This window comes from Pinus tabuliformis, chromosome J, assembly GCF_031772625.1.
Source record: "Pinus tabuliformis cultivar Carrire ecotype Pingquan chromosome J, CPIR1, whole genome shotgun sequence".
Lineage (NCBI taxonomy): Eukaryota > Viridiplantae > Streptophyta > Pinopsida > Pinales > Pinaceae > Pinus > Pinus tabuliformis.
In genome coordinates this window covers 1,150,812,616-1,150,821,430 of record NC_142295.1, presented here as the reverse complement: position 1 = coordinate 1,150,821,430, position 8,815 = coordinate 1,150,812,616, and the positions used below count along the sequence as shown (strand labels likewise).

General features: G+C 39.6%; 1 protein-coding gene, 1 long non-coding RNA gene and 1 pseudogene across 2 annotated transcripts; 2 read left to right on the top strand and 1 right to left on the bottom strand.

Annotated features, from left to right (window-relative positions):
- The first annotated feature begins 585 nt into the window (after positions 1-585).
- Positions 586-3,955, top strand: LOC149231159 (uncharacterized). Its single transcript, XR_016248042.1, has 2 exons — positions 586-1,290; positions 3,568-3,955. It is a non-coding gene; the product is annotated as an uncharacterized LOC149231159 (long non-coding RNA).
- Positions 1,742-4,338, bottom strand: LOC149231158 (uncharacterized; annotated as a pseudogene).
- A 1,675-nt stretch (positions 4,339-6,013) lies between these two features.
- On the top strand, positions 6,014-6,621 carry LOC149231157 (uncharacterized). The gene is made up of 2 exons (XM_089376209.1): positions 6,014-6,273; positions 6,400-6,621. Exons 1-2 carry the CDS (start codon positions 6,082-6,084, stop codon positions 6,580-6,582), a joined length of 375 nt encoding a protein of 124 aa, XP_089232335.1. The 5' UTR covers positions 6,014-6,081; the 3' UTR covers positions 6,583-6,621.
- The last annotated feature ends 2,194 nt before the right edge of the window (positions 6,622-8,815 follow it).

The following is an 8,815-nucleotide window of genomic DNA, read 5'->3' as shown; positions in this document are numbered from 1 at the left end:
CACTCGTAGAATGTTATTCAAATTCGAATGCTAATGCTTCTCATCATGCCTCTATTTAAGGTAGTGAGACGAAATCTTGGACTGCACAAACAAGGGTAACGGAAGTTTTGGACGCAGCAGGTGTAACAGAATGTGTACTGTCTCAAGGAAAAAGCGAATATATTACACAGTGTAAGGGGTGCAGCGCATCTAATCACATCCTCGACGTGTTCTGGAATATGCGCATCTGTTGAATTCCGCGTAAACATTATACATCCTTGCTCATTGCGTCCATGTAATCTACGGTGACATGCTTATTACACCGTAAGGCGTTCCCTCTGAGAAAGACATCCCTAACATGTGACGTGTGCAATCCTGAGTCATTGATTCTGTGTGTTACACGATTGGGATGTTTTCTGCCGTTGATTTAATCTATTTTTTTCATAATTACACCGTAAGGCGTTCCCTCTGAGAAAGACATCCCTAACATGTGACGTGTGCAATCCTGAGCCATTGATTCTGTGTGTTAGACGATTGGGATGTTTTCTGCCGTTGATTTAATCTATTTTTTTCATAAAAAAATATTATTTTTTCCACCAGCTGGAAGACAGAGAGGAAGGATCTGACAATGGACCATGAAAGGCCAGGCCTCCTGGCGATGAGACTCTTCGCAATGACTGAACCGAAACATGTGTCTTCGCAGTGACCAAACGTGTCTTTCTTCCTGAGAAGCAACCGTCGCCAAGAAACAGAAAACTGCGATTCAAAACCCTGCGTCACCTCAGTTTGTGGTTTCGTCCAGCGGCAAACTTGTCGAAAAGATTCTTTCAAGCGCTGAATGCAGTCGTCAAAATTTGGAGGTTGAGAGCCTGGCAGAGTGGTTTGATCAGATGGAACAGTGGTTTCCTAAATGTTTGAGACCAATTTCTGAACATATTATTGGGCAGATGCGAGCGCGGTTGGAGCAGTTCGATGAATATATCCTGCAAAAAAACCCAAAGAGTGGGCAGTGAGTTTAAGGGTAACTGTTTGGAGCAGGGGGTAGAAGAAACATTAATCTGAACGAAATCTCAGCACAGGATGTGTTGCTTTGATAGATAATGCAACTTCATATAGATAACAAGCACAAGCCGACAGACAACTACAAGAAATGACACCAAAACAGTATACGAATTAGTACTCAAGCGAGAAAAGGTGCCATCAAGTAAGAAAATACATCATCACATCAACTGACGCCCTTGCATTCCAAAGCCAGAAACCTTGGAAATGTGAAGTTCCTATATAATTAGGTCTTACTTTTGAGCTTTTCAGGTCAGCTCTAGCGTCTTCGCATCTCTCCACATTGTTGGTTGTAATTTTTAATAATATGTCAGATTTTCTCGTTGTAAAATTTTCCCTGAGAAAGTGAGACTGTCACTGTAAATTAATTATATTCTAGGTAAAATTTGCTTGTCTCTTCACTTATTTTTCTTTTGTGGCATTGTTTATTATGTGCAATATGAAAGTAAGTGTACTGATATCCTCTGCTCTGAAGTGTGTGTACTCATCTGAGTTGCGTATATTAAGTGCCCCATGTCAAATGCTGATAAATGGATGTGGATGGCACGGACTTATTTTAATATTCTTCGGAAGCCCAAGTTCATGTATCTCGTGCCTAAGCGTGCAACATTAGTTACAATTCCCTTCTGGAATCATTAAACCACTTTCTTTTTTTTCAACAATATTCAAGCACTTTCCTTCTGTGTTGGAAACACCATTCAGAAAATTCCAGAGAGGCATCCCAAGCTATTGGACCTCAAATATTTTACTCAAAAGAGGTCATAGAGCCTTAATGTTACATATCAAAATAGCATACTGGAAGTGGAAGCTTGTGCAATAGTTTTCACTTTCTGAGCAACACTTTTCACAACTAAGCCTCTCTCTATCATCCCATTCCAGAACACCTCAGGTCTGCCATCCATCTCTAGAGAATACTTATCAAATACATAAAATGTTTTAAGATTGATCAGAATCCTTTTTGAAGCCATTTCTTCGCAAAGTTCTGAAGCTTTATTTAGCTCACCTGCTCCCAAGTATGCATAAATAAGAGTAGTATAAACAAGGGCATCACCAACAAGACCCCTCCTAGACATTTTATTGAATGCTTTTTCGGCACTTCTCAGCTTGGCTTTCCTGCACAAACCTCGAATGATGCTACTATAGAGAAAAACATCTTCAGATAAACCTCTTTTAACAAATTCATCAGGCAGCTTCAGGGCTTCCTCTTCATTGTGTTGGACACAATAACCATCAATTAGCCATGAGTACACACTAAAATTAGGCATAAAACCTGCACTCAACAGACAACAAACTGATTTATTAATATACAATGTTCAGTATTGCAACAGGCCCATTTCTCACAAACGGAAATGGATACAACAAATCCTATTGGTGAAGTTGGTCACGGTACATGAAAAAAACCCAGACCTATAGTTGCGGGTAAAAATCAGGATTATAAGAGGAAGTAAAATTCTTTAATTATAAAATCTTGTTGGAAATTACAAACCTGCAATAATCATTTCAAATAGGACATCCTTTGCTTCATCTATTTTCCCAGACTTGCAAAAGCCATGAATAAGAGCCTTGTAAGTATACACAAGGTTCATTGTGTTGGACACAATAACCATCAATTAGCCATGAGTACACACTAAAATTAGGCATAAAACCTGCACTCAACAGACAACAAACTGATTTATTAATATACAATGTTCAGTATTGCAACAGGCCCATTTCTCACAAACGGAAATGGATACAACAAATCCTATTGGTGAAGTTGGTCACGGTACATGAAAAAAACCCAGACCTATAGTTGCGGGTAAAAATCAGGATTATAAGAGGAAGTAAAATTCTTTAATTATAAAATCTTGTTGGAAATTACAAACCTGCAATAATCATTTCAAACAGGACATCCTTTGCTTCATCTATTTTCCCAGACTTGCAAAAGCCATGAATAAGAGCCTTGTAAGTATACACATCAAAAACTAGCCCAGTTTGTAACATCTTGTTGCGAAGTTTCCAGGCATCAGCCATGTTACCTCTCTTGCACTGCGAATTGATCAAGGTATTGCATGTAAAGTGATCAGGTTCAAGACCCTTTTCCGCCATTTCATTCAAGAGATCATTTGCTTCTTCCAATTTCCCTTCCTCGCAGAGCTTATGGAGGAGGACATTGTATGTCACCGTTCCTGGCACCAGCCCTTTCCTTATCATTTCATCCCGCAGTCTGAAAGCCTCAGTCAGATTATTTTCTCTGCAATAACCATCAATCAGGGTAGTATATGTTACATTATTTGGAACCAGATCACCCATTTCGTTCAAAATCTTCAATGCATCCCTCAATCTGCCCTCTTTGCAAAACCCGTGTATTAGAGTGTTATATGTTACAATATCGGGTTGAATGCCCTTCTCTAACATCGTGTCTTGGATGCTTAAAGCTTCATAATGCATTCCTTTCTTGGAAAGAAGGGAAATAAGACTATTATATGTGAACAAATCTGGATTGAATCCATGCTTCTTCATCTAATTTACAAGTTCTTCGGCATTTTGCAGATCACCTTGTTTGCAGCAGGCATGGATCATGACATTGAAAGTCCGAGAATCAGCCTCGATCCCTCTACACAACATTTCCCTATAGATTTTCCAGGCCATAGTTGGCAATTTGGCCTTGACTAGACTATTTAGAAGGATATTACAAGAGTGTACGGTGGGGTTGATTCCATAAGAACCCAACTGATAAAATACTTGGATTGCATCTTGGGTCATTCCGGATTGCGCATATGAATTGATCAGCATACTCAGAACTGCAGAATTGGTGCCCAAATTGCTATAATCATTTATCATAACATCTAAGACTACTGGAGAAGATAGGAAGCCTTTATGGGAAATGGATTGTAACAATGACTGAGCAGTTTTGAACTTATTGTTCTTAGTGAGAATATGGATTATGGTCCAGTAAGGGCGGGTGGCGTGCTGGTAGTGTGGCAAGTAGGCAACCCACTTGAAGAATCTCCATGCCAGGTTTCCATCATGCCTGCCAATCTGCAGAAGGATCTCGCTCATAATGCAGGGATTTAGCCTGGAGGCGATTTGGGCTTTGGACAAACAGTTCCATGTCCCCTCCATAACCACTTTGAAGACATTTTGAATGAATTCTGAATCTGGAATGTTGCCCATGTCCACTTGGGATTCATTTTTAGATAGGGTTTCACTTACTGCACTTGTGGAGTAAAATTTGTTGTTGAGGTGGGTGTTGTAATAAATATTGTGCGGAAGTCTTGTATGGAGTTTTAATTGAATTGCTTTCATTGGTTTCTATGCACCAGGGAACTCCGAACTTGGAAATGTTTAAAAAGTGGAGAAAAACTCATACCCGGTTGGAAGTGTCGTGTACAAACATAAAAAAACATTGGCGTCCAACATCTCAGAGTTCATTTGATTGGTAATGTATACCATACGACCATCTATGATCATGTTCGTTATACACGCAGTGAAATCGATTTGCCCTACTCGGCTCCACCCTCATTTGATGGTCATCAAGAAGGATGGCTCAAATAAAAATTTTCAATCCTCTCAGTGCTCGTAGATCCGTTCTTGTAAACAGAAAGGGTACTCACTTTATCAACTCCAAATCCACTCCCCCTTACATGTATAAATGCCAGTAAGCGCTGGAACAGTATCTTGGATCCAAAGATATATTTTGAAAAACCCCTGTTCATCTGGTTATCACCACCATATAACTCGATACCAGGGTTGATTTTGTGGTAAAATAATTTAAACTTTTGGATGTTATAAAAAGTACCCGATATATTTTATTAGGTATTTTCAAAGGGAAGTACGGGAAAGAATTGCAATGGAGTAACTTTCAGAAATATTCATCTCAGAGTTAATGAATCAGAACAAATAAGTATTATTTACCTCAAAGTTAATGAATCAAAATAAGCATGTTTATTTCACACTAACCTTTTGAGGCACATGAATTATTAGTTTTACCTCTTCCTAACATTATTCCCTTTTTCTAGCACTATTCCATATAATTGAGTTTTTTTATCGAAAGTTTGAAAAAGAATTGAAAAACAAATTAATCTTATCTGAGAATTTGGGGTTTGAGGTAATATTGAGAGGTAAGTCCAAATTTATTTTAGAATTTAGGGTTGTAATGAATTTTGAGTCTTTTTATTAGATAAATTGATTAAATAATGAAATAATTAATTTTTTTGTGATACACATTTTTACTCCGTAAGGTGTTTCTCTCTGAAATCAACTCCCCCAATTGCCACCGTGTCCTTGTTTGAGCCATCAGATTAGATGTTAGACGATTGAAACGTTCCAGACCGTTGGATGTAGTTTAGGTTAGTTTTTTATATTTTTTCAGCACAATTTTTCTCGCTGCTTCAAATCGCTGCACAGTTTTTTTCGCTGCTTCAAATCTCCATGAGGAGGCAGCATCTCTGGGCATCCGACTCTAGGAGCTTGGAGCTTGATGAGCTTTTATCTCCAGTGAGGGTTTTGCAGGCAAAGTTTTCAATAGATCTTCAAGGCTTCAAATTTCCTCCATCAGAAGAGAAATCCTGCATCGATCAGAAGAAATTTCCCGCGTTTTATGAAGGAAAATCCCCTTACAGACAAAGGATGAACTGGATTATGAACGAAGATGCCAGATTCAGATCCTCCAACTGTGGAGAGAATGACTTCATTTGTTTTGCATTCCACCCGCGAAGTTTGCTCTGATGCGGCTATTTTCCGCAGTGCTGTTTCGATGGTCGGTAACTCTGTTTGGGTCTTGTTTGATGGTCTGGCGATAGATCAGAAATGTTTACAGGTAAAAAGCTTTAGCTTTATCTTTCAGCTGGTTCTCCGCTCTTATTTCTTTGTTCTTCGTGACTGTAGGCGTTCAAGCCCTATCAGATACCCTAATCAGTTTTCCTGTATTTGAAATGCAACGCAGGACGTTGGGACCCCGAGCTGGCTCAACCTGCTTGGTAGGGCGATGTGTCTACAGTGGCGGAGTTTCCTTACGGGTAAGAACTTGCCATAGTTTGAGGGGAAATTTAAAGCGTGGCTCCAATGCGACCCAACGGTGGAGCTTTTGCCAGAGTTTCCTCATCTCCAACTGTGGAGAGAATGACTTCATTTGTTTTGCATTCCACCCGCGAAGGTTGCTCTGATGCGGCCATTTTCCGCAGTGCTGTTTCGGTGGTCGGTAACTCTGTTTGGGTCCTGTTTGATGGTCTGGCGGTGGATCAGAAATGTTTACAGGTAAAAAGCTTTGGTTTTATCTTTCAGCTGGTTCTCTGCTCTTATTTCCTTGTTCTTCGTGACTGTAGGCGTTCAAGCCCTATCAGATACCCTAATCAGTTTTCCTGTATTTGAAATGCAACGCAGGACGTTGGGACCCGGAGCTGGCTCAACCTGCTTGGTAGGGCGACGTGTCTACAGTGGCGGAGTTTCCAGTTATGGGTAAGAACTTGCCCTGGTTGGAGGGGAAACTTAAAGCGTGGCTATGGCTCTCTGCATCTATGGGATGCCTGTTTCGTAGCCAAAAAGCTCAATTTAGAAGAGGGTTAGAGCTTTTAATGGGTTTTTTCCCAAATGTAAATAAATTTTGCTATGACAATGTGATTATCATTTCAGATATTACCTAGAGCTTATTCTGCTCTGAAATTATGTAGTTTCCTTTTATTCTCTTTTGTGACAATGAAGGTTTATAGAGTAGTGTCGGTTAATTATTCTGCGGTTTGATATGGCTACCATGGCCAGCAGTTGACGACACCATTTGCTTAAATTTGTTTTTGAATCTGTGCTAAATATGTATACCCAGTTCGGGGTTTGCGTCTTCGGTTATATCTTCAGAAAATAATGTGATGTATACTCAATTCCTTGCTTACTCGTGTTTGCCCATATGTTATATCGTTTACATATTTCAAGGAGTTGTCTACGTTATAAAGAGTTATAAATCTTCGATTTGGATATGTGGTATCGGCCAAACTGATCTCCGTTGCAGCTTGTTTACCAGTTACATACGTTTAACATTACCTACTGTATGTTCTTTTCCTTTGTAATTGCGGGGTCTACTACCCAGTGTCATTATAGCCTGGCCTCCTCAGTTTCCAAGTTTCTTCCGGGAGCTTATGATCCACTCCCAACCTCCAGGGTTCATCATTTTGTGATGTTATTGCCGCCTATGGAAGATTGGGTCGAGCTGCAGAGGCAGAGAAGATGTTTGAAAAGATGGTTAACGCAGGTGTGGAGCTAGATGCTTTTGTTTATGGTGCCTTGATAAATGCATTTTCTGAAGCTGGATGTGTGGATGAAGCTGTACGTTACTTTCAAATAATGCAAAACGTTGGTTTTGCAGGGAACTCTGTGGTGTATAGTTCTTTGATTAAGGTTTATAGTAAACGTGGTTTTTTGAAGGATGCACAAGAAACGTACAAACGCATACAGAAATTGGGTGTTTAACCAGATGCCTTTTTTTCAGGCTGTATGCTTGACCTTTATGCTCGCACTGATATGGTCACTGAAGCACAAGAAGTATTCAAAGTCTTGAAGGAAAAGCAGCAGGCAAATGAATTTTCTTTTTCCACGATGTTGTCCTTATACAAAAAGAATGGAAGGCTTAATGAAGCCACTGAAATTGCAAAGGAAATGTTAGAATCGGGATTTCTTACTAACGTTCTTTCTTTTAATAGCGTCATTAGCCGGTTCATTGCAGATGGAAGATTGAGAGAGGCTGCTGAAGTTTTTCATCAAATGTTAAAACTAAAGGCTTCACCCAATGAGAATACATACAAAACACTGGGCATTCTTCTGAAGAGAGGAGGCATTCCAAGGGATGCAGTAGAGCAACTCGATGTTGCACGTAAAAGTGGGCTTCCACATGGTGTTCAGGCCTTGAGAATGACAATCTTTTCTGCAGTGGGGATGCATGTTGAAGCTTTGGAAGCTTGTGATGAACTGAGAGCTTCTGGGTTGGATTTTGATGTGTCTTCTTACAATGCTGTTATATATGCACTTGGTAGTACTGGGAGGATTAATGAAGCTTACAACATGTTCATGATCATGCAAGCCAAAGGTATTGAACCAGATACAATTACTTATGCAAGTATGACAATTAGCTATGGGAAGCTAGGGTTGGTAGACGGTGTTAGGAGAATGTTTTACAAAATGAAACAGAAGGGTTTTCAGCCAAACGAATTCATGTTCAAGGCAGTTATAGATGCCTATAAAAGTGTTGGGAAGTTTGCTTTAGCCAGATTTGTTACCCAGGAGAGGGAGTTCATGCATCAGTTGCAAGATCATGGTCACATTATATAAGATTATGCAGATCTGGTTTCGAGCTCGATTTCATGTGCAAAGCTTTTAAAAGGAAGCTGGCATACCTTGTATTCATGCTGTTGTGTCTTTTAACATTTTGTAAAATTGTAACAGGTTATTTTTTTTTTGGGAAATTTAAATCTATGCTCCTTGTATAGCTTCCACATGGTATTCAGGCCTTGAGAATGACAATCTTTTCTGTAGTGGGGATGGATGCTAAAGCTTTGGAAGCTTGTGATGAACTGAGAGCTTCTGGGTTGGATTTTGATGTGTCTTCTTACAATGTTGTTATATATGCACTTGGTAGTGCTAGGAGGATTAATGAAGCTTACAACATGTTAATGATCATGCAAGCCAGAGGTCTTGAACCAGATACAGTTACTTATGCAAGTATGACAATTAGCTATGGGAAGCTAGGGTTGGTAGACGGTGTTAGGAGAATGTTTTACAAAATGAAACAGAAGGGTTTTCAGCCAAACGAATT